The sequence below is a fragment of the Nerophis lumbriciformis genome, linkage group LG14 (assembly GCF_033978685.3).
Source record: "Nerophis lumbriciformis linkage group LG14, RoL_Nlum_v2.1, whole genome shotgun sequence".
Taxonomy (NCBI): Eukaryota; Metazoa; Chordata; class Actinopteri; order Syngnathiformes; family Syngnathidae; genus Nerophis; species Nerophis lumbriciformis.
The window spans coordinates 21,363,759-21,383,823 of NC_084561.2; the positions used below are offsets into that span (position 1 = coordinate 21,363,759).

The window sequence follows — 20,065 nt, forward strand, 5'->3', positions numbered from 1 at the left end:
AGACTTAAATCCAGGGGAGACAGGGCCTTCTCTGTGGTCGGCCCCAGTGTTGGGACTAACGCGTTACAGTAACGCCGTTAGTTTCGGCGGTAACTAGTACTCTAACGCGTTATTTTTTATATTCAGTAACTCAGTTACCGCTACTACATGATGCGTTACTGCGTTATTTTACGTTATTTTTTATGTAGTATCGGCTAGAAACAGAAGATCTGAGTGTGTTTTATTGCAGCGAAGCAGTGACGTGCTTCTGATTCTTCCTCTGAGCTCTGTGTGTGTCTGGGTGTGGGTGTGGGAAGGGGAGGGGAGGGGAGGAGGGTGCGCAATACAACGTAAACCGTTGGCCAACCAAAAAGTAACCACAGAACACTATACGGTATAGTGTTCTGTGGTTACTTTTTGGTTGGCCAAGCGGACGTGACGACAGGCTGTCCTCACTCAGGTCCGCACGGACCTGGAGGGGGCGTGCCTTAAGTCCGGCAGGAAATCGGGAGAAATTTGGGAGAATGGTTGTCCCGGGGAGAGGCACTGAAATTCGGGAGGGTTGGCAAGAATGAGATATTCTCACTTCTTTTCTTTTGTCGAGCACAAAGAAAAGAACATTTTAGTTAAATGTAAGTTGTGTCTTGGATCAAAGATCCCGTCTACTGCCCAAAACAACAATTCAAATCTGCCTGGTTAGGCTTTGTGTATGTCACGTGTGCCTTTCTTAGGTGAAGCCAGGATTACAGCTATGTTGTTATTATGCTGTTTGTTACTTATGTATGTTATGTTGCAGCTATTTAAAATAGTTGTGTCAATTTGTTCTGGCCTGAAATAAATTGGCCCTTTGAAACATATCTTTGTCTTTGTGTGTTGTATGTAGAGCACATTGCTTAGCAGAGTTCAGTGATGCAAATGCATGTCAAGTTGATCAACAGATTGTATTATTCTCCAGTGCAATAACAGTACTAAAATTAAGGCTAAAAGGGCATTAATGGGAGCTTTAAAAAAAAAAAGAAGTAGAAGAAGTAACTAAATAGTTACTTTTCACAGTGATGCATTACTTTTTGGTGTAAGTAACTGAGTTAGTAACTGAGTTACTTTTGAAATAAAGTAACTAGTAACAGTAACTAGTTACTGGTTTTCAGTAACTAACCCAACATTGGTCGGCCCTAAGCTCTGGAACACTCTGCCCCTCTATGTTCAAACTGCTCCCACAGTGAAGTGTTTTAAGTCTCATCTTAAGACCCACTTTTATTCTTTGGTTTTTTTATACTACGTGAGTTGTGTAGTCCTCTGTTGTCCTCTTGTGTTTTTTATAAATTTTGATTTCTATTTACTGTTTTAATTGTTTTTTCCTTTTAAAATCGTTTTAATCATATTTATTTTTATACTGTTTTTATATTAGTTTTATATTTATTTATTTTTTGTTTTTATTCAGTCATTGGAGATAATATTTGAATATTGTTTTTAATATTGTTTTTAATCTTGTTGTGCAGCACTTTGGAAACATTTTTGTTGTTTAAATGTGCTATATAAATAAAGTGGATTGGATTTGGATTGGATTGGATATGTTGAACGTTTATTCAAGATGTGTTTTGGTTTGCTAATACACACATTATATTTGTGTTGGGCACCCACCCGACAGGGGGCGCTGTAGTTATGGCGCAACATGTATATGCACACTGCTGTTTCCGGGCGTGGTCTGAAAGAAAGTATCGATTCCATCATGCTAGCTGTAGAAGTCCACAATATCCAGCTCTGCTAATTTACTTACTGACAACTAGTGACAGCTTGTATCTTTTTTGTATCTTCTACTTCAAATTTGACTATAGAATGACAACAACAATTTGAGTGCCAGCATTGTTTTTGTGTGGCAAGTGCCACCCAAAGAAGACGAGCTGCGTCGGTAAACTAGCTGAATTCTGTAAGCTAGCAGGGCTATCGCTAACATTCTCCTCAACATTTGTCTGTTCGCACGACGTTTACTGCGCTTTCTGCTCACTAACTCATCGACCGGCGTTGGATTTGCCTACCGCTGTCATGGAGAAGGTATCCTTCCTACACACCCATGTAGTGCTGCACTCTGTAGTCTGGCTTGGAGGAACATAGCACCTTAGCAAACCATTAGCCGCTAGTCGGCTAATTGCTGCACTACTCCTATAACGTCATTAGTCTCATCACTGACGTCATCATCTTGCACTTGGCGGCTTAGTCAACATGTTTACTTCTTCTTCTTCTCAAATGACTTGTTGTTATTGAAGTTGTTACCGTGCGAGTAAGGTTTGAGTTTGCACTGTGTCGTCGGTGTGGACCGCCCAGGACTTACTTTCGCTGTTGCACAAAGCCGTCACATTTTGTTGAAAGTAGGGCTTCACGATTTTGAGGAAAAACCTAATTGCGATATTTCCCCCTCAAATTTGTGATTCGATTTGCTATATTTTATACTGAAAATTGCATTAAACAACGAAAATATGGCGTGAAGGAAGACATGCCATGAATTGATTAACGTGGACTCCGACTTAAACAAGTTGAAAAACGTATTCGGGTGTTACCATTTAGTGGTGAATTGTACGGAATATGTACTGTACTGTGCAATCTACTAATAAAAGTTTCCATCAATCAATCAATGCTGCTTTTAGACCAGTGTTTTTCAACCTTTTCTGAGCCAAGGCACATTTTTTTAATTGAAAAAATGCAGAGGCACACCAGCAGCAGAAAACACTAAAAAATGAAACTCAGCAGCCGATATTGACGGTTTTGATTGATTGATTGAAACTTTTATTAGTAGATTGCACAGTGAAGTACATATTCCGTACAAATGACCACTAAATGGTAACACCCGAATAACTTTTTCAACTTGTTTAAGTCGGGGTCCACTTAAAATGATTCATGATGCTGATATATACTATCATCATAATACAGTCATCACACAAGATAATCATCAGAGTATATACATTGAACTATTTACAATCTGGGGTGTGGAATATGGAAGGGGGGGAGGGGGGTTTAGGTTTGTTTGGTATCAACACTTCAGTCATCAACAATTGCATCATCAGAGAAATGGACATTGAAACAGTGTAGGTCTGACTTGGTAGGATATGTACAGCAAGTAGTGGACATAGAGAGAGAGAGATCAGAAAGTATAAGAAAAAGTGTCTACATTTGATTATTTACATTTGATTATTTACAATCCAGGGTAGCACGGTGGAAGAGGGGTTAGTGCGTCTGCCTCACAATACGAAGGTCCTGAGTAGTCGTGAGTTCCATCCCGGCCTCGGGATCTTTCTGTGTGGAGTTTGCATGTTCTCCCGGTGACTGCGTGGCTTCCCTCCGGGTACTCCGGCTTCCTCCCACCTCCAAAGACATGCACCTGGGGATAGGTTGATTGGCAACACTAAAAATTGGCCCTAGTGTGTGAATGTGAGTGTGAATGTTGTCTGTCTATCTGTGTTGGCCCTGCGATGAGGTGGCGACTTGTCCAGGTTGTACCCCGCCTTCCGCCCGATTGTAGCTGAGATAGGCTCCAGCGACCCTGAAGGGAATAAGCGGTAGAAAATGGATGGATGGATGGATATTTACAATCCAAAGAGGTATGATGTGGAAGGGGGAGGGTGTTAGTTTAGGGTTGAAGTTGCCTGGAGGTGTTCTTTTAATGTGGTTTTGAAGGAGGATAGAGATGCCCTTTCTTTTACACCTGTTGGGAGTGCATTCCACATTGATGTGGCATAGAAAGAGAATGAGTTAAGACCTTTGTTAGATCGGAATCTGGGTTTAACGTGGTTAGTGGAGCTCCCTCTGGTGTTGTGGTTATGGCGGTCATTTACGTTAAGGAAGTAGTGAAAATGAAACTCAGCAGCCGATATTGACGGTAAAAAGTTGTTCTCGTAAGTGTTGGATATGAATTTAAACCTTAACCAACCATGCTTCACAATTACTCTCGTCTCAAAGTAGGTGTACTGTCACGACCTGGCACGTCACGCCGTGACTTATTTAGAGCTTTTTGTGTTTTCCTGTGTGTAGTGTTTTTAGTTCTTGTCTTTTGGTAGCTTTTCCTGTTTTGTTGGTATTTTCCTGTAGCAGTTTAATTTCTTCCCTGAGCGCTATTTCCACACCTGCTTTGTTTTAGCAATCAATAATATTTAAGTTGTTGCTATCCTTCTTTGTGTGGACATTGTTGATTGTCATGTCCATACTTGCCAACCTTGAGACTTCCGAATTCGGGAGATGGGGGGGTGTATATTGTAGCGTCCCGGAAGAGTTAGTGCTGCAAGGGGTTCTGGGCATTTGTTCTGTTGTGTTTATGTTGCGTTACGGTGCGGATGTTCTCCCGAAATGTGTTTGTCATTCTTGTTCGGTGTGGGTTCACAGTGTGGCGCGGGTTCACAGTGTGGCGCATATTTGTAACAGTGTTAAAGTTGTTTATCCGGCCACCCTCAGTGTGACCTGTATGGCTGTTGATCAAGTATGCCTTGCATTCACTTGTGTCTGTGTAAAAGCCGCATATTTTATGTGACTGGGCTGGCACGCTGTTTGTATGGAGGAAAAGTGGATGTGACGACAGGTTGTAGAGGACGCTAAATGCAGTGCCTCTGTTTGTATGGAGGAAAAGTGGATGTGACGACAGGTTGTAGAGGACGCTAAATGCAGTGCCTTTAAGGCACGCTCCCAATATCGTTGTCCGGGTAGAAATCGGGAGAAATTTGGGAGAATGGTCGCCCCGGGAGATTTTCGGGAGGGGCACTGAAATTCGGGAGTCTCCCGGGAAAATCGGGAGGGTTGGCAAGTATGGACTCTTGTCATGTAGGATGTACTTTGTGGACGCCTTCTCTGCTCCACACGCTGTAAGTCTTTGCTGTCGTCCAGCATTCTGTTTTTTTTTTTACTTTGTAGCCAGTTCAGTTTTAGTTTCGTTCTGCATAGCCATCCCTAAGCTTCAATGCCTTTTCTTAGGGGCACTCGCCTTCTGTTTATTTTTGGTTTAAGCTTTAGATACCTTTTGACCTGCACGCTTCCTCCTGCGGCCGTCTGCATATTGTGATTACGACAAAGCAATTAGCTACCTGCTGCCACCTACTGATATGAAAGAGTATTACACGGTTACTCTGCCGAGCTCTAGACAGCTCAGACACTCAACAACGGCACATTATTTGCGGATTATAATTACTGGTTTGCAAAAAATATTTTTAACCCAATTAGGTGAAATGACAATCTCCCACGGCACACCAAACTGTATTTCACGGCACAGTGGTTGAAAAACACTGTTTTGGACTGCCAATTAACATAATCTTGTCTCAAGGTGCCACACAGTAGAACACAATGCCATAATCTATTTTCAAAAATATTAGTTTTTCTGCAGACTGACTCAGAGCTTTTGTCTACCAACTGCTCTTAAACTGAATAAATAATTGATAGTAATAATGGAAGTATAAGTGTTTGTATGTAATATATTATTGGTACAAATGTTTAACCAACACGTGTACAGGGATTTTTCACAACTGTTTGTATTTACTGTGTATATATTTGAACTGTGTTTGTTGTGTTCAAGGTGTATTTATAGTATGCTGTGTAAAGGAAATGTCATATTTATATGAAGCCTATCTTGTATTTGAGATTGTTTATAGGGTTAGGCGAAATAAGTGCTCAACTTCAGCCTAAACCCTTTCGGTCTGTTAAATTGTCATTTTATGAATGTAAAGCTGTTTATTTTGTTGACCACTGACCGAATAAATAATAAACTAACTAACATAAACTATACAGTGATCATAATGTAATGTAATCATAAAATATAATAATATCGAGTAACCATTTCAAAGGATACTAACTTTGATTTCTCATTACTGTCGAAATGTGTACCATTGTACTGTATTTAGGATAATAATAATAATAATAATAATAGGTAATTAAAATTTGCTATCCTGAAGAAAAAAAAAGGTCCATCCATTTTCTACCACTTGTCCCTGTCGGGGTCGTGGGGAGTGTTAACAAAAAATAAAAAGACTCATTTCTGTAAGCAAAAATATAACTTAAATATTGAACATCTTATAGTGCATTTTTGTGTTGTTTATTCTCGTTCGTTTGTGTTGATGGGCAAAGTTCCCATCTTTGAAGCTCAAATTTTACCGCAACGGGACATTTGGCTTTGTAATCGTATTTTTTTTCTCCTAAATTGTGTTACTTTGCGGCACTTGTCACTAGCGAGTCGCGAATATGGAGTCTGTTGGTGCTTCCTCTGTGCGTAAATCTGGCGCCTTGCTCTCCACCCACCGAGATTGTGAATGACTGAAAAGAGGGCTCAGTGCATTCACATAATTCTACTGTTGAACACGCTCAGGTGCTGAGAGCGAGGCACATAGTGAGTCGTCTTTATCATTGTTTGAAGCCAGAGACAAAGAAACGTGAGGCTCGGCAATTCTGATTGGCAAACCTTGATGTTGATTAGATGTCGATTATTTGTGAAGCCCTAGTTTAAATGTAGGGTTACAAAAAGGCAATGCAATATTGCATCAATAAGCACTTCAAAAATTATTGAAAAGACTAATACTTCTCTCTTGTCACAGGCAGATTTCTTAAAAGGGCTTCCCGTCTACAATAAAAGCAACTTCAGCAGGTTTCACGCAGACTCGGTTTGTAAAGCATCTGTGAGTATACTTCTTTTTCTTTTTCTTTTTCCTCTAATCAATCTACTCAGTATGAACTGCTATTTCTGTACTCAAAATGCTATGTTTTATCAACTTTTACTGTCTTGCAGAATCGGAGGCCCTCTGTCTATCTTCCGACACGCGAATACCCTTCTGAACAGAGTGAGTACCAAAGTTGCACGTATTAAACAGGTTTTTGCATTAATATATACAGGGTTTATATGGTTGCAAAAAACCTGGAAAAGTCAATTTTTAAATGCAATTTCCAGGCTCTGAACAAGTCAGAAATACCGTATTTTTCGGAGTATAAGTCGCTCCGGAGTATAAGTCACACCGGCCGAAAATGCATAATAAAGAAGGAAAAAAACATATACCGGTATAAGTCGCACTGGAGTATAAGTCACATGTTTTGGGGAAATGTATTTGATAAAACCCAACACCAAGAATAGACATTTGAAAGGCAATTTAAAATAAATAAAGAATAGTGAACAACAGGCTGAATAAGTGTACGTTATATGAGGCATAAATAACCAACTGAGAACGTGCCTGGTATGTTAACGTAACATATTATGGTAAGAGTCATTCAAATAACTATAACATATAGAACATGCTATACGTTTACCAAACAATCTGTCACTCCTAATCGCTAAATCCCATGAAATCTTATACGTCTAGTCTCTTACGTGAATGAGCTAAATAATATTATTTGATATTTTACGGTAATGTGTTAATAATTTCACACATAAGTCGCTCCTGAGTATAAGTCGCACCCCGACCAAACTATGAAAAAAACTGCGACTTATTGTCCGAAAAATACGGTACCTCTTAAGTTTCATCATCTTGATGTGTCATGGACTGTCACAATATTTTGGTATTGTGAAAAATGTATTCAGTATTGCCCATGTGTGCATACATACTACCCTTGGTGTCGACACTAGGGCTGGGCGATATATAGAGTTTGTACGATATATCGACACATTTTTAAACAAGATATGAATTAAGAAAATATCGTAATATCGATATAATTTATTTAACGTTAAACTGACCGAACGTCGCTTATTTGTTGTGTTCCTTGTTTTCCCCCGCTCCTCACTCCCTCTCATGGGCTACTAAACCCCTCCCCTTACTCCTTTCAAGAGTGCTTACACTAGAAGAACATCCATGATTGGTTGGTTGTTTACCATGATGAGTCACGATTGGTTGAGATTAGGCCAATCAGAGGCAAGATAGGGCGGGACAATGAACCAGGAAGGGAAATCTCAACAGATAGATAGATAGTACTTTATTGATTCCTTCAGGAGAGTTCCCTCAGGAAAATTAAAATTCCAGCAGCAGTGTACAGAATTGAGATCCCAGACATCCCAAATGACGACAAGAGAGTCGTAGGAGAGAAGAGTGATTTATATATTAAAAAACTAGTGGAAGATAGCAGAGGGATTCTCTTCTTTACATTTTTCTTTTAGCGATGTAGACGACGTCCAGGAAACCCACAATGCGTCTACTTGGCCACATTTGGACAAAAGTATGCATCTGGATAAAACATTCATTTGAGTTGTGTACCATGTAAGCCCATATCTAAACTGTTCTCCAGTTGCCAAGCCGGGCATATTTGGCACGAGAAATGCTGCCAAAAATGTATTATTTGCACAGCTATGTTAATTTATTTTGCGTAGAAAAAATATTTGGTAACACTTTAGTACGGGGAACATATTCACTATAAATTAGTTGCTTGTTAAAGTAACAAAGACTTAATTTAGTGTTATTTGGACACTAGGGGAACATATAAGGGTTAGAGTTAGGGTTACTAATAAGCAATAATTCTGAGGTTATAGAGGGAAGACTCTTAGTTAATGGCTTACTGGTTGTATAATAAGGCCATGCAGAATAAGGCATTAATAAGTACTTAATAATGACTAATTAAGAGCCAAGATGTTACTAATTTGCATGTTAATAAGTAACTAATTAATGGTGAATATGTGTTCCTCATACTAAAGTGTCACCGAATATTTTTCAATTTTATTGTTGTTATGTAAACCTGTACTACCGTATTTTCCGCACTATAAGGCGCACCGGATTATTAGCCGCACCTTCTATGAATTACATATTTCATAATTTTGTCCACCAATAAGCCGCCCCGGACTAAAAGCCGCGCCTACGCTGCGCTAAAGTGAATGTCAAAAAAACGCTGCGCTAAAGTGAATGTCAAAAAAACAGTCAGATAGTTCAGTCAAACTTTAATAATATATTGAAAACCAGCGTTCTAACAACTCTGTCCCAAAATGTACGCAAATGTGCAATCACAAACATAGTAAAATTCAAAATGGTGTAGAGCAATAGCAACATACCGGTAATGTTGCTCGAACGTTAATGTCACAACACACAAAATAAACATAGCGCTCACCTTCTGAAGTTATTCTTCATTCGTAAATCCTTCGAATTCTTCGTCTTCGGTGTCCGAATTGAAAAGTTGCGCTAGCGTGGGATCCAAAATGGCCAGTTCCGTCTCGTAGAAGTCATCGGGAGTCAGTGTCGCTGTTGTTCTGTGAATCCTGCCTTCCGGAAAGCTCGGACCACAGTTGTGACCGAAATATCTGCCCAAGCATTTACGATCCACTGGCAGATGTTGGCGTATGTCGTCCGAGGCTGTCTGCCCGTCTTAGTGAAGGTGTGTTCGCCTTCGGAGCTGTGTGAAAAAAGCCACCCGGCCTCTTCGCGTAAACTTCCCTTAACCACTCGCTCATCTTTTCTTCATCCATCCATCCCTTCGAGTTAGCTTTTATGATGACGCCGGCTGGAAAGGTCTCTTTTGGCAAGGTCTTCCTTTTGAATATCACCATGAGTGGAAGTTAGCATGGCAAGCTAGAACCACAGTGAAGGATGACTTCTCATTCCCTGTGGAGCGAATATTCACCGTACGTGCTCCCGTTCCACAGTGCGGTTCAGTTGCTGTGAAATACGGTAGTAATCCGTGTGCGGATGGAGAGATTGCGTCTTTTTATGACCCGGATCGTTTAGTAGGAGCCATTTTGTGGTCTTTACAGATGTAAACAGGAAATGAAACGTACGGTGATATCCGCGCGTTTTTTCTTCTTCTTCCGGGGGCGGGTGAAGCGCTTCCTGTTCTATGGGGGCGGGTGAAGCGCTTCCTGTTCTATGGGGGCGGGTGCTTTCCTTGGCGGTTGCTTGCGTAGAAGAAGAAGCGCTTCCTGTTCTACCGGGAAAAAAGATGGCGGCTGTTTACCGAAGTTGCGAGACCGAAACTTTATGAAAATGAATCGTAATAAAGCGCACCGGGTTATTAGGCGCACTGTCAGCTTTTGAGAAAAATTGTGGTTTTTAGGTGCGCCTTATAGTGCGGAAAATACGGTACTTAAATAGTTTTTTTTTCTGTGCTGATAATACCCAGCTTGACTAACAGGGTTAATAAAAGTGCCACTGACTGTTTACAGTACAGTTGTCATTCACTTCAATTTCAGTGAATCTCGCTCAAAAATGAATATCTTTATATGTATACTTTCACCGTTAAATATATCGAGATATACATCGAATATCGAGTTGAAGTAAAAATATATCAAGATATACTTTTTCGTCCATATCGCCCAGCCCTCGTCGACACCAGCAATATATGGATCGATCTGCCCTCCCCTCAGGTGTGGTGTGCTGACACACCAACAGTTATTATATTATCCTCTCTGTAACTCTTATCTGCTTGTTAATTTCCTGGTAATAACTGCTTACTTTCTGCTGTAACGCAGTTCCATCTACACTTCTTAAGCTTTACGAAGCATTTATTTCTTCTGTTGTTTCTAGCAAGCTGGCTTGCTCTCGGTGTGTAACATGTTTAGCCTCGTCTTTCAGTGATAACAGATACTTGATAATAATACTTCAGCTATTAAGAAAAGCAGTTTATGTGCTGTAATGGAGGTGATAATTATTAGTTTAGGGAAGCATCTCCACACTGTGTATGGAGACACATAATTAGCTGCTAGCTTGTCAATCAGGGGACTAAAAATAAATACCATATTAGCCAGAGAGGATCGATGTATTTGTGATCGGCATTGAAATCGGCAGTGGCGATCAGGTATTTTAAAGGCCTACTGAAATGCGATTTTCTTATTTAAACGGGGATAGCAGGTCCATTCTGTGTCATTCTTGATCATTTCGCGATATTGCCATATTTTTGCTGAAAGGATTTAGTACAGAACATCGACGATAAAGTTCGCAACTTTTGGTTGCTGATAAAAAAGCCTTGCCTGTACCGGAAGTAGCAGACGAGTAGCGTGACGTCACAGTTTGTGGAGCTCCTCACATCTGCACATTGTTTACAATCATGGCCACCAGCAGCGAGAGCGATTCTGGCCGAGAAAGCGACGATTTCCCCATTAATTTGAGCGAGGATGAAAGATTTGTGGATGAGGAAAGTGAGAGCGAAGGACTAGAGGGCAGTGGGAGCGATTCAGATAGGGAAGATGCTGTGAGAGGCGGGTGAGACCTGATATTCAGCTGGGAATGACTAAAACAGTAAATAAACACAAGACATACCAGTATATATACTCCAGTGTTTCCCACAGGACAGGCATCTATTTGTGGTGGTGTGGTCGGCGGGCGGGCGGGGCGGCGGCAGCGGCGATGACCAAGAAGAACGCGGAGTTGGAATATAATTACAACATTTTATGTACATATTTATATACAGATTTGAACAATTAGTGATTCACTGAAATATATTTATTAATTGTGGTTTTTACAAAAAATATATCTTATAAAATATAAAAGCTAAAATGTCTCTTAAAGCTCTGCCCCTTTAATTAGTGAATACTAAATAATTTAACTTTAGCCTACTACTACAACCATATTATTTACCAGCAACATGAAGTGAAACAGAGGCAGAGGTGTCCTGCCACAGTCAGTCAACCTCCTCCTCCTCCTCCTCCTCCTCCTCCTGCTGCTGCTGCTGAACAGGTCGCACCTGTGGTCCGAACTGTAGGCCTACCTCCTCTCCAAGTCGAGCCCCTTTCGGCCGTTGAAAATATTTTTCTATACTCATCTGTGTGAAGGAGTGAACATCCAACATTAGAATTTATTACTAACGAGCAGAAGCGCTCTATGTACAGTGCCGTCTAACCTTAAGCGGCAGCAGCTCAACACATGCAGGGTTCAACGTTAAGGTTTTTTTCTACTTGCCTGACTTCTCAAATCTACTTGCCCCAATATTTGTACTTGTCCTGCCTAGGTTTTTTTCTGGCTGTGTAGTGCTCATGGCTTATATCTTAATAGAATCCTTCCCGTTGACTATTTACAACACTACACAGTATTTATTATTATTATTATTATTATTATCTATAATTGCATTTAAATAGCATTGCATACATGTACAATTACCGTATTTTCCGCACTATAAGGCGCACCCAAAAACCACAAATTTTCTCAAAAGCTGACAGTGCGCCTTATAATCCGGTGCGCCTTATATATGGGTTAATATTAATATTAATTTTCATAAAGTTTAGGTCTCGCAACTACGGTAAACAGCCGCCATCTTTTTTCCCCGTAGAAGAAGAAGAAGCGCGCGGTGCATGCTGGGATATGTGACGTTTCATTTCCATTTGTGCGTTTATGTAAAGACCCCAAAATGGCTCCTATTAAGTGTGTTGTCTGTCTAATTATAAATAATGCAGACGAGGCGTTCTCAACGTTTACTCACAGCGTGCTCATAACCACATTCTAACTGCCAGCATACAACAACGCTTCTCAGGGCTACCGCGCATGCTCGTCACTATCGTTGCATGCTGGGTACTGTAGTTGTTATATTTGCTAGCTCATAACATCACCTTAAGAGACACGCTTACGCGCTTAATTCAATACTCGCCGTCATTCCGGGTGGATTGACAAAAGACCTCCAGCCGCTAGATATTGGTGTCAACAGGGCATTCGAAGCTAGACTGCTAACTGCGTGGGAACAGTGGATGACAGAAGGCGAACACACGTGACGTTCACCAAGACAGGGAGACAGCGCCAGACGACATACGCCACTATCTGCCAGTGGATCGTAAATGCCTGGGCTGATTCAGTCTCATCTGTGGTCCGAGCTTTCAGGAAGGCAGAAATTGTCACTGAACTAATAAACGGCAACGACACTGACTCCATTAATGACGACTTCGACGAGACGGAGCCGGCCATGTTGGATGCCGTATTCGCTCAACTGTTTAATTCGGACACTGAAGAAGAAGAATTCGAGGGATTTGTGAATGAGCTATAACTTCATAAAGTGAGCTTTACATTTTTATTTAGTGTGTTGTGTTGTGTGACATTAACGTTTGAGCAACGTTGAGTTATTGATATATTGTTATTGCTCTGCACTATTTCACGTGTTACTATATTGTGATTGCACGTTTGATTTACGTAACATGATTAAATCAGCTGTTTATTCATTTTGGGAGTGAACGGAGTTGTCAGAACGCTGGTTTGTTATCTATTAATAAAGTTTGACTGACCTATCTGACTGTTTTGTTGACATAGGTGCGCCTTATAATCCGGTGCGCCTTATATATGAACAAAGTTTTGAAATATGCCATTCATTGAATGTGCGCCTTATAATCCGATGCGCCTTATAGTGCGGAAAATACGGTAAATGCTATTTCACATTATTTGACCAGTAGCAGTTACACTCATCTGAACAGGTCAGCCACCTGTTTAAAGCCCAATCACAGTTGAAATCTTGAAATGAAGGGCCTTTAATGGCCAAAACATTAACCTGGACAACATTTTAACAGCTGGTTGGCTCAGATTTTATTATTTTCATTGCATTCACATGCTGCAGTGGACAGTGGACAATTTAGCTTCAGTCCATGTGTGTTTATTGACAACATGGTTATAACCTGGACACGTTAGCTCGTCGGTATTGTAACACGTGACTGTTACTACGAGCGTCTGCCCCGGGCCACGAGTCAAACAGCGGCTGTGTTAATGAAGCACCGTCAGGCTGCTCACCGTCAGTGAAACGCTCGGTGAAATCACGGATTAACGTTAAATATATGACGAGCCGCGAGCGATGCAGCTATAACCTATCTACTAGTGATGGGTTGATGAGGCGTCATGAAGCGTTTTGACACGTTGCAAAACTGTATTGATACTGTGTCGATACTGTGTCACTAAATAATGACATCTGCTGGACATTAAAAATCCCTACAGGCAACCTATGGACCGACTCAACTGACACTGATTTTATGACCTAGTACAGTGGTTCTCAAATGGGGGTACGCGAACCCCTGGGGGTACTTGAAGGTATGCCAAGGGGTACGTGAGATTTTTTTTTAAATATTCTAAAAATAGCAACAATTCAAAAATCCTTTATATATTTATTGAATAATACTTCAACAAAATATGAATGTAAGTTCATAAACTCAGTGAAGCACAAGCTCAGGTTTGTCACTAAAATGTCTGTCAAAAAGAACTGTGAAAAGAAATGTAACTATGCAATATTCAGTGTTGACAGCTAGATTTTTTGTGGACATGTTCCATAAATATTGATGTTAAAGATTTATTTTTTTTGTGAAGAAATGTTTAGAATTAAGTTCATGAATCCAGATGGATCTCTAATACAATCCCCAAAGAGGGCACTTTAAGTTGATTATTACTTCTAGGTGTAGAAATCTTTATTTATAATTGAATCACTTGTTTATTTTTCAACAAGTTTTTAGTTATTTTTTGTATCTTTTTTCCAAATAGTTCAAGAAAGACCACTACAAATGAGCAATATTTTGCACTGTTATACAATTTAATAAATCAGAAACTGATGACATAGTGCTGTATTTTACTTCTTTATCTTTTTTTTTTCAACCAAAAATGCTTTGCTCTGATTAGGGGGTACTTGAATTTAAAAAAAAATCACAGGGGGTACATTGCTGAAAAAAGGTTGAGAACCACTGACCTAGTATATACAATAATATAAACCAAGTCATTGTATTTCATTTAGGATTATTTCATAACTTCATTTAAATAAAAATATATGTTTTGTCTTTTTTAGATACAGTCAATAAATAATGTGAACATGTATCATAACATGGAAATCTAAGAGAACGTGTTGTGAATGAGGATGCTTGTGGACCTGGAAATTATTTATTTTTACACATTTTTATTAAAAAAAAAACAGTTTTTCCAACGTATTCAATTTTAGACGCTTTCTCTTCTTAGTTATTATTTCTCCGGCTGTAGAAAAGAGCCGCTCACAGGGTACAGAGGAGGCGTCCCATCACTACTATCTACCTATAACACCTGTAAAAATGAAGCAATGCTACCACGCTAGCAAGCGTTAGCTAGCCGGCTATGAGCCACCAAGCTGCTAACTATCGCCAAAAGGCACCATTTAAGTTTTTTTCCCCATGGCATCCTGGATCAAGGCTTTCAGCAGCTTTTGGACGTTTGAGGTAGAAACGTAGGAAGCGCCATCATTATGAAAAGTAGCCGGCGAATATTTTGATGCCTTCCGTCCGTCCCTCTTCTTCTTCTTCTTCTGGCCCACCAGGTGAATTAAGTGCTATTGCATAGTGCATAGTAGGCTACCGCCACCTACTGCACCTGAGGTGTAACTACAAGCAACATTCACAGACAGTCCCATTGCTTTTATGAGCGGTCGAGCGAGTCAAAAGCCGAAAAATCCATTTGTGGCGGACGTAATTCTTTCGTGGCGGGCCGCCACAAATAAATGAATGTGTGGGAAACACTGTACTCTATTAGCCACAACACAACCAGGCTTATATTTAATATGCCACAAATGAATCCCGAAGAACAAACACCTCCCCCCTCCCGTCCATATAACGCGCCAATACAACTCAAACACCTGCACAACACACTCAATCCCACAGCCCAAAGTACCGTTTACCTCTCCAAAGTTCATACAGCACATATATTTCCCCAAAGTCCCCAAAGTTACGTACGTGACATGCACATAGCGGCACGCACGTACGGGCAAGCGATCAAATGTTTGGAAGCCGCAGCTGCATGCGTACTCACGGTACCGCGTCAGCGTATCCAAGTCAAAGTCCTCCTGGTAAGAGTCTCTGTTGTCCCAGTTCTCCACAGGCCAATGGTAAAGCTTGACTGTCTTCTTTCGAGAATGTAAACAATGAAACACCGGCCGTGTTTGTGTTGCTGCAGCCGGCCGCAATACACCGCTTCCCACCTACAGCTTTCTTCTTTGCTGTCTCCATTGTTCATTGAACAAATTGCAAAAGATTCACCACCACAGATGTCCAGAATACTGTGGAATTTTGCGATGAAAACAGACGACTTAATAGCTGGCCACCATGCTGTCCCAAAATGTCCGCTACAATCCGTGACGTCACGCACTGACGTCATCATACCGAGACGTTTTCAGCAGGATATTTCGTGCGGAATTTAAAATTGCACTTTCGTAAGCTAACCCGGCCGTATTGGCATGTGTTGCAATGTTAAGATTTCATCATTGATATATAAACTATCAGACTGCGTGGTCGGTAGTAGTGGGTTTCAGTAGGCCTTTAAAGAAAAAAAAATAGGCTAAAACAAACCTGTGACCGATCGATCGGCAGATCCCTACATGAAGCCAGTTGTCCTCTGGAAATCTGCAATTGGGAGTGGGAACTACGCAGTGTCTTATGTGTGCGTGCGTGACAGTTTTATGGCCTATAAAGCTTGTTGTTTTTGTGCCAGTTATTGTCACAGAGAAAACCAACATCCTTCTGCGCTACCTCCATCACCAGTGGGACAAAGAGGTGAGCATGTGCAGTCGCATGGCTTCGCACTTCCTCGAGCTCGATTGACGCTCCCATCTTGTTTCTGTACAGAATGCGGCAAAGAAACGGGAACAGGAACAAGGGGAAGGTGACAGTCCCGCACCCCCAAGAAAGATTGCCAGGACAGACAGCCAAGAAATGAATGAAGACTCATAAGTGTGTGTGTGTATCTGTGTGTGTGTGTGTGTATGTCTGTGTGTGCGTGTACGTGTATGGAGGGCAAAGGCCATCTTAACAAATATAAACAGAAAGGGTGTTCCGTCCTCGTTAAAGACTTGTGGCCATTCTGTGGTAAGGTGCAGTTCCTCTCATAACTTGGAGTGTTGGCTAAACAATTCTTTAAGACAGCTTTACTGTGAAGAATTTGAATTTAGACCCATTTTTCAACCACTGTTTGAGAACTGCAACAAGCCCTTATGGAGCGGTGGGCATGTGTGTGTTGTTTGTTGTTAGACTGTGTTTTGTGTGTGTGTGCATGCGCTGTGTGAGAATTGTATCGTGTATGCCAGTTCAATGATTGGTTAGGATTTAAATTTGCCGTATTTGACTTAACAAATCAAGTGGTTAAGTTTTACTTCTGGCATTTTATCATGTTTATTATTGAGGTTTATCTGTAAGGCAACGCGCTTCCTGCCTGCCCAAGTGCCCGCCCCTCTCAGTTCCACTGCCCGCTCTGTCACGATGGCCTCGTTTCCCCACACACACACGGAAGCAAGAATGCACTGTGAAGACCAGCACACAGTGGAAGCACCACTCTCATGCGCCATAATAGCGACGTCATCTTTGGCTGTACATATCTGCGCGCACACACCTTGCAACTACCACAGAGCTTAAGCCACCCCTAACGGTGGATTTCCTCCATGCAGCATTAAAAAACTAAGAACGGAAGGAAAAAGTCCCTATGGTGTGTACATACATGTCAGTTACATAATTTATTTAACTCTGCACATTGTTCAGTAATTGTTTGGGGACAAGGTTAGAAAGTTGAGAGATGGTGCAGGGCACGCGTGATCTCGACCTGGCCCGTTGTTTTTATGGCGTTCCCGCACCAACCTTGATAACATTCAACAGGAAGAGGATTCATATGGCTCGATTCGTTCCAGTTCACCTAACACATGAAACGTTCCGAATTGGGGAGGTGCACAATCCACTTAAGTGTTGAATATCTTAAAATGTGTTTTGTGGCGATTCTAACTTTGACCACAGCATCAGTTGCTGTGTCGAGTGGCGCTTTCCATCATTTTCAGCAGACTGCATTTCAAATGATTAACACCCCACCTTCCTCTCACGCGAGATCCTCCCAGGAATGGGGCCATATGAATCTCTTCCCTACTGTAAGAGGTTTAGGTTAGTGGCTTTATTCTTTCTATTGTTAGAGGCCTTACGTTACGACGGGTCCTCGTGGTCTGTTGCTGCCATCACATTCTGGTGACCTGAGTAGTTCCATGCCGGTTAAAAAGGGGGATCATGGGTTTAGCATGCAGCCAAGTGCAGCCCGTATTGTTTATTTTCTTTATTATATATATATATATATATATGATAGAATTCAAAAACTGTAAATAATCCTGTCTGTTTCAGCCATAGGATCATGTTATGTTTCTGCTAAGACTGTTCTACGCCGCCCCCGCCCTCATCTCCTATCTGTGAGATAAGTCCTCTTTTTTTTGTCTAGCTTTGCTGAAATAAAACTGGACGGACACTTTTTGTCATGTGGTGCTTTGTGAAAGTTAAAAAAAAAAAGTTGTTTTTCAACATTTAAAATAGTTTGAACTATTTTTTTTATTTTTCAGATCTTACAAAAATATGACAAAATAAATTAAAACAAATAAATAGTCCCAGGTATTTTCTTGAAAAGTTTGTTTTTATATATATACACAATGGTACATTGGAAGAGCTTCATGACGATCAGTAAGCGAGGCTTGAATGAAAAACAGGTTTACATCCTACAATTACACGTCTTGTGATGTCACATGATGCGTCGAAATAATATGAATAAAAACTTCATTTTGTTAACCGTTGCTATCCTGAAACATCACCTTTGCAATAGTATTTAGTCTACAAACTGGACCTCCATCATGTATTGTTTTATGTTGAGATGTTGCCCCAGAAAAGGACTATGATGACTAAATTAACCCTTGTGCAAACCTAATTGTGACTATACACACTTACTCTAAAGGAGTGTCATAGGTCAGCAATAAATTATTACTTTCAAAGCTTGAAATCTTTATGTCAATATACGGATTTGAAGTTAAAAGTTTTTAATGGCCTTTCTGTCAAAAAATTAAGAGTTTTCCTTAATTTCGTAAAAAAAAAAAAAAACAGTTGAAAAGTGGAGTATTTGAGATTGGATAATTACAGCCTTGAATACATTAATAATTCATGACATTGATTTTGATATAGTAGATAAAAAAAAGGTCAACTCATTTTTATATTGCCTACAGAGCCAGCGTGAGAAAAACCAGGCAGGACTTGGTTGAGTTTGAGTTCACACAAGTCTTTTATACATCTACCATGATTTATATATATATATATATATATGTGTGTGTGTATATATATATAGGTATGTGTGTGTGTGTGTGTATATATATAGGTGTGTGTGTGTATATATATAGGTATGTATGTATGTGTGTGTGTGTGTATATATATATATATATATATATATGTGTGTATATATATATAGGTATGTGTGTGTGTATATATAGGTATGTATGTATGTGTGTGTATATATATATTTATATATGTGTGTGTGTGTGTGTATATATATATATATATATATATATATATAGGTATGTGTGTGTGTGTAAAAATGTGTATATAAAAAAAAAAAAAAAAATGTCACCAGCAGATGACATGGCACCCCAAACCATCACTGATGGTGGAAACTTTACACTAGACTTCAGGCAACGTGGATCCTGTGCCTCTCCTGTCTTCCTCCAGACTCTGGGACCTCGATTTCCAAAGGAAATGCAAAATTTGCATGGTTGGGTGATGGTTTGGAGTGCCATGTCATCTGCTGGTGTCGGTCCACTCTGTTTCCTGAGATCCAGGGTCAACGCAGCCGTCTACCAGCAAGTTTTAGAGCACTTCATGCTTCCTGCTGCTGACCTGCTCTATGGAGATGGAGATTTCAAGTTCCAACAGGACTTGGCGCCTGCACACAGCGCAAAATCTACCCGTGCCTGGTTTACGGACCATGGTATTTCTGTTCTAAATTGGCCCGCCAACTCCCCTGACCTTAGCCCCATAGAAAATCTGTGGGGTATTGTGAAAAGGAAGATGCAGAATGCCAGACCCAAAAACGCAGAAGAGTTGAAGGCCACTATCAGAGCAACCTGGGCTCTCATAACACCTGAGCAGTGCCAGAAACTCATCGACTCCATGCCACGCCGCATTAACGCAGTAATTGAGGCAAAAGGAGCTCCAACCAAGTATTGAGTATTGTACATGCTCATATTTTTCATTTTCATACTTTTCAGTTGGCCAACATTTCTAAAAATCCCTTTTTTGTATTAGCCTTAAGTAATATTCTAATTTTGTGACACACGGAATTTTGGGTTTTCATTTGTTGCCACTTCAAATCATCAAAATTAAATGAAATAAACATTTGAATGCATCAGTCTGTGTGCAATGAATAAATATAATGTACAAGTTACACCTTTTGAATGCAATTACTGAAAT

The 20,065-nt window shown here is 40.4% G+C and overlaps 1 protein-coding gene across 1 annotated transcript; it reads left to right on the top strand.

Moving 5' to 3' along the window:
* Positions 1 to 1,660: 1,660 nt before the first annotated feature.
* On the top strand, positions 1,661 to 18,091 carry dda1 (DET1 and DDB1 associated 1). The gene is made up of 5 exons (XM_061975853.2): positions 1,661 to 2,031; positions 6,540 to 6,620; positions 6,731 to 6,782; positions 16,305 to 16,366; positions 16,439 to 18,091. Exons 1-5 carry the CDS (start codon positions 2,023 to 2,025, stop codon positions 16,541 to 16,543), a joined length of 309 nt encoding a protein of 102 aa, XP_061831837.1. The 5' UTR covers positions 1,661 to 2,022; the 3' UTR covers positions 16,544 to 18,091.
* The last annotated feature ends 1,974 nt before the right edge of the window (positions 18,092 to 20,065 follow it).

Bases quoted from the DNA above. Each gene is read 5' to 3' on its own strand.
- dda1 (XM_061975853.2), top strand. The intron at 6,783-16,304 runs GTGAGTACCAAA...TTTTTGTGCCAG, and splicing joins CGAATACCCTTCTGAACAGA to TTATTGTCACAGAGAAAACC. The intron at 16,367-16,438 runs GTGAGCATGTGC...GTTTCTGTACAG, and splicing joins ATCACCAGTGGGACAAAGAG to AATGCGGCAAAGAAACGGGA.